At 46.5% G+C, this 5,805-nt stretch overlaps 1 protein-coding gene across 1 annotated transcript; it reads right to left on the bottom strand.

Moving 5' to 3' along the window:
• Positions 1-3,455: 3,455 nt before the first annotated feature.
• Positions 3,456-4,524, bottom strand: LOC127909166 (uncharacterized). Its single transcript, XM_052469289.1, has 2 exons — positions 4,330-4,524; positions 3,456-4,040 (listed from the first exon to the last, which is right to left on the bottom strand). Exons 1-2 carry the CDS (start codon positions 4,522-4,524, stop codon positions 3,456-3,458), a joined length of 780 nt encoding a protein of 259 aa, XP_052325249.1.
• Between the last annotated feature and the right edge of the window lie 1,281 nt (positions 4,525-5,805).

Raw genomic sequence — 5,805 nt, forward strand, 5'->3', positions numbered from 1 at the left:
TTACACTACACTACACCATTACACTACACTATTTCACTACACTACACTACACTATTACACTACACTACACCATTACACTACACTACACCATTACACTACACTATTACACTAGACCATTACACTACACTATTACACTACACTATTTCACTACACCATTACACTACACTATTACACTACACCATTACACTACACCATTACACTACACTATTACACTACACCATTACACTACACTATTACACTACACCATTACACTACACCATTACACTACACCATTACACTACACTATTACACTACCCTATTACACTACACTACACCATTACACTACACCATTACACTACACTATTACACTACACCATTACACTACACCATTACACTACACCATTACACTACACCATTACACTACACTACACTATTACACTACACCATTACACTACACTATTTCAATACACCATTACACGACACCATTACACTACACTACACCATTACACTACACCATTACACTACACCATTACACGACACTACACCATTACACTACACCATTACACTACACTATTACACTACACTATTTCACTACACCATTACACTACACCATTACACTACACCATTACACTACACTATTTCACTATTACACTACACCATTACACTACACTACACTATTACACTACACCATTACACTACACCATTACACTACACTACACTATTACACTACACCATTACACTACACCATTACACTACACCATTACACTACACTACACTATTACACTACAACATTACACTACACCATTACACTACACTATTTCACTACACCATTACACTACACTGTTTCACTACACTATTACACTACACTATTTCACTACACCATTACACTACACTATTTCACTACACCATTACACTACACCATTACACTACACTATTACACTACACTATTACACTACACTATTACACTACACTACACTATTACACTACATTACACTATTACACTACACTATTTCACTACACCATTACACTACACCATTACACTAAACTACACCATTACACTACACTATTACACTACACTATTACACTACACCATTACACTACACTATTTCACTATTACACTACACATTACACTACACCATTACACTACACTATTTCACTACACCATTACACTACACTACACCATTACACTGCACCATTACACTACACTATTTCACTACACCATTACACTACACTACACTACACCATTACACTACACTATTTCACTATTACACTACACCATTACACTACACCATTACACTACACTACACAACACTGTTACACTACACTATTACACTACACTACACTATTACACTACACTACACAACACTATTACACTACACTATTACACTACACTATTACACTACACTATTACACTACACCATTACACTACACCATTACACTACACTACACAACACTGTTACACTACACTATTACACTACACTACACTATTACACTACATTATTACAGTACACTACACAACACTATTACACTACACTTACACTACACTACACTATTACACTATTACACTACACTACACTTTTACACTACACTATTACACTACACTACACTATTACACTATTACACTACACTATTACACTACACTACACTATTACACTACACTACACTATTACACTACACTATTACACTACACTACACAACACTATTACACTACACTTACACTACACTACACTATTACACTATTACACTACACTACACTTTTACACTACACTATTACACTACACTACACTATTACACTACACTACACTATTACACTTCAGCCAACCCGTGGTACAGAAAGCTATTATTTTGAGAAAGAGAGAGAAGGTGAATGGGTGGGGATGGTGAAACTACATCTCAGTTCCTCTAAACACCGAACAGTGAATGGGTGGGGATGGTGTGGAGGGAATTCGTCACTCTGCGGTGGGTGAACCCAGTTCAACGGCTGATGTCACCGTGAAAAGTAGAACCAAGTTTGGGAAGGTCAGTCAGTCTATAGCAGTTTTTCCTAATTTGTTAACACAAGTTTCCTGAAACTACATCTCAGTTACTCTAAACACCAAACACAAAACAGCTAGCCAATTTCCCCCAAACAATCACAGACATCTTGCAAAATGAAACTCGGCAATCGGAATAATAATGTTCTCCCTGCTCAAAATTTTCCTCGGCGTACAAATGAGACACGCACGCGAACATCAAATGACTTTAACTTAGTGACAACCGAGATTACACTCAAAACACTACTATCAGAACACTCAAAACACTACTATCAGAATACTCAAAACACTACTATCAGAACACTCAAAACACTACTATCAGAACTCTCAAAACACTACTATCAGAACACTCAAAACACTACTATCAGAACACTCAAAACACTACTATCAGAACACTCAAAACACTACTATCAGAACACTCAAAACACTACTATCAGAACACTCAAAACACTACTATCAGAACACTCAAAACACTACTATCAGAACACTCAAAACACTACTATCAGAACACTCAAAACACTACTATCAGAACACTCAAAACACTACTATCAGAACACTCAAAACACTACTATCAGAACACTCAAAACACTACTATCAGAACATATTTCAGTGTAAAAACGACGATGTTGTTGTTAAACTGTATATTTTTGTTGTTTTACTCAAACAAGAAACGAAACACAAATGCTGAAATTGTAGTTTTATATTTCAACATGACTCAATACATGTCAAACAGTGTACCGTAAGCACACATACAGTAAAAATCCCCAAACAAAGTAAACATATGTTGCTTATGCAAAGAAAGAAAAATACTCCTATTTATACTTCTATACTGTATGTAGATAAAGAATAGATTTAGAAAAGGTTCAAATACAGTCAAATAAGTCAAGAAACAAACACTCCATTGAGAAAGCTAAATCAGTCATGTCTGTTGTTTTGGTCCGGCACACAGATTTTCATCAACATCACAGGCGATATCCTCCGTGGCCAGAAAACGGGGGAAATATCTTCTGACATGACGCATCCACCCACTGACAGGACTCTGCTGGAATGTCACCACAGGCCTCCTCCATGGCTTGGAGAAGGGTCATACGTTTGTGGGGTTTGCGATTATACATCTTCCACCGCCATGCTGACAACTCCTCAATCGGGTTGAGAAATGGTGATTATGGTGGGAGAATTGTAAACCTGGGATGGTCACGGAACCAATTGCAGACTTGAGCAGCCCGATGGAAACTCACGTTGTCCCAAATTAGAACATACATTTGCTGCTCGGGATCACCTGGCTCTCTCTGCTCCGGATCACCTGACCCTCTCTGCTCGAGATCACCTGGCTCTCTCTGCTCGGGATCACCTGGCTCTCTCTGCTCGGGATCACCTGGCCCTCTCTGCTCGAGAGCACCTGGCTCTCTCTGCTCGGGATCACCTGGCCCTCTCTGCTCGAGATCACCTGGCTCTCTCTGCTGGGGAGTTCCTGGGGGGATGGGTTCCTGGAGGGATGGTCCCTGGGGGGATGGGTTCCTGGGGAGTTCCTGGAGGGATGGGTCCCTGGGCGGGTGGGTTCCTGGGAATTCCTGGGGGGATGGGTTCCTGGAGGGATTGGTCCCTGGGGGGATGGGTTCCTGGGGGGATGGGTTCCTGGGGGATGGGTTCCTGGGGGATGGGTTCCTGGGGGATGGGTTCCTGGAGGGATTGGTCCCTGGGGGATGGGTTCCTGGGGGGGATGGGCTCCTGAGGAGTTCCTGGAGGGATGGGTTCCTGGGGGGATGGGTTCCTGGGGAGTTCCTGGGGGGATGGGTTCCTGGGGAGTTCCTGGGGGGATGGGTTCCTGGGGAGTTCCTGGGGGATGGGTCCCTGGGGGGATGGGTCCCTGGGGAGTTCCTGGGGGGATGGGTTCCTGGGGAGTTCCTGGGGGATGGGTTCTTGGGGAGTTCCTGGGGGATGGGTTCCTGGGGGATGGGTTCCTGGGGGATGGGTTCTTGGGGAGTTCCTGGGGGATGGGTTCCTGGGGAGTTCCTGGGGGATGAGTTCCTGGGGAGATGGGTTCCTGGGGGGATGGGTTCCTGTGCATTACAAACTTGATGTATATTCGTACAGTTTATCCTTCACTCTTTGGGAATTCCTTTCAAACGGGAATCTGTAGATTTGCTTCATCCGGAGTTCAGGAGGTGGTTGATAAACTCACTCTGATGTAATGGAAGGTGGCGGGGTTTTAAATAATCTGTTGTTGGATTTCCTGCATTAGTTTTAGTGTGTAAACAGTTGTGAAAAACTGTCAATTATTTTTGCTCTCACCCCCCCCGCGCCTGTTACCCCCCACCTCCCGGTCTGAGTTCCCCTGGTCTGACCCCCATCTGAGTTCTCCCCTGTCTGAGTCCCCCCTGTCTGAGTCCCCCTGTCTGAGTCCCCCTGTCTGAGTCCCCCAAGTCTGAGTCCCCCTGTCTGACTTCCCCCTGTCTGAGTCCCCCCATGTCTGACTCCCCCTGTCTGAGTCCCCCATGTCTGAGTCCCCCATGTCTGAGTCCCCCTGTCTGAGTCCCCCATGTCTGAGTCCCCCTGTCTGAGTCCCCCCATGTCTGAGTCCCCCATGTCTGAGTCCCCCTGTCTGAGTCCCCCTGTCTGAGTCCCCCTGTCTGAGTCCCCCTGTCTGAGTCCCCCTGTCTGAGTCCCCCCTGTCTGAGTCCCCCTGTCTGAGTCCCCCTGTTCCCCCTGTCTGAGTCCCCCTGTCTGAGTCCCCCTGTCTGAGTCCCCCTGTCTGAGTCCCCCTGTCTGAGTCCCCCTGTCTGAGATCCCCTGTCTGAGTCCCCCTGTCTGAGTCCCCCTGTCTGCGTTCCCCCTGTCTGAGTCCCCCTGTCTGAGTCCCCCCTGTCTGCTGTTCCCCCTGTCTGACTGCCCCCCCTGTCTGTTTTCCCCTGGTTTTCCCCCTGGTCTGTTTTCTGTTTTCCCCCTGGTCTGTTTTCCCCTGGTCTGTTTTCCCCTGGTCTGTTTTCCCCTGGTCTGTTTTCCCCTGGTCTGTTTTCCCCTGGTCTGTTTTCCCCCTGGTCTGTTTTCCCTGGTCTGTTTTCCCCCTGGTCTGTTTTCCCCCTGGTCTGTTTTCCCCTGGTCTGTTTTCCCCCTGGTCTGTTTTCCCCCTGGTCTGTTTTCCCCCTGGTCTGTTTTCCCCTGTTTTCCCTGGTCTGTTTTCCCCCTGGTCTGTTTTCCCCCTGGTCTGTTTTCCCCTGGTCTGTTTTCCCCCTGGTCTGTTTTCCCCCTGGTCTGTTTTCCCCCTGGTCTGTTTTCCCCCTGGTCTGTTTTTTCCCCTGGTCTGTTTTCCCCCTGGTCTGTTTTCCCCCTGGTCTGTTTTCCCCTGGTCTGTTTTCCCCCTGGTCTGTTTTCCCCTGGTCTGTTTTCCCCCTGGTCTGTTTTCCCCCTGGTCTGTTTTCCCCCTGGTCTGTTTTCCCCCTGGTCTGTTTTCCCCCTGGTCTGTTTCCCCCTGGTCTGTTTTCCCCTGGTCTGTTTTCCCCCTGGTCTGTTTCCCCCTGGTCTGTTTTCCCCCTGGTCTGTTTTCCCCCTGGTCTGTTTTCCCCCTGGTCTGTTTTCCCCCTGGTCTGTTTTCCCCTGGTCCCCCTGGTCTGTTTTCCCCCCCTGGTCTGTTTTCCCTGGTCTGTTTTCCCCCTGGTCTGTTTTCCCCTGGTCTGTTTTCCCCTGGTCTGTTTTCCCCTGGTCTGTTTTCCCTGTTTTCCTGGTCCCTGGTCTGTTTTCCCCCTGGTCTGTTTTCCCCTGGTCTGTTTTCCCCTGGTCTGTTTTCCCCTGGTCT

Source organism: Oncorhynchus keta, chromosome 1, assembly GCF_023373465.1.
Source record: "Oncorhynchus keta strain PuntledgeMale-10-30-2019 chromosome 1, Oket_V2, whole genome shotgun sequence".
In the NCBI taxonomy this organism is placed as follows: domain Eukaryota; kingdom Metazoa; phylum Chordata; class Actinopteri; order Salmoniformes; family Salmonidae; genus Oncorhynchus; species Oncorhynchus keta.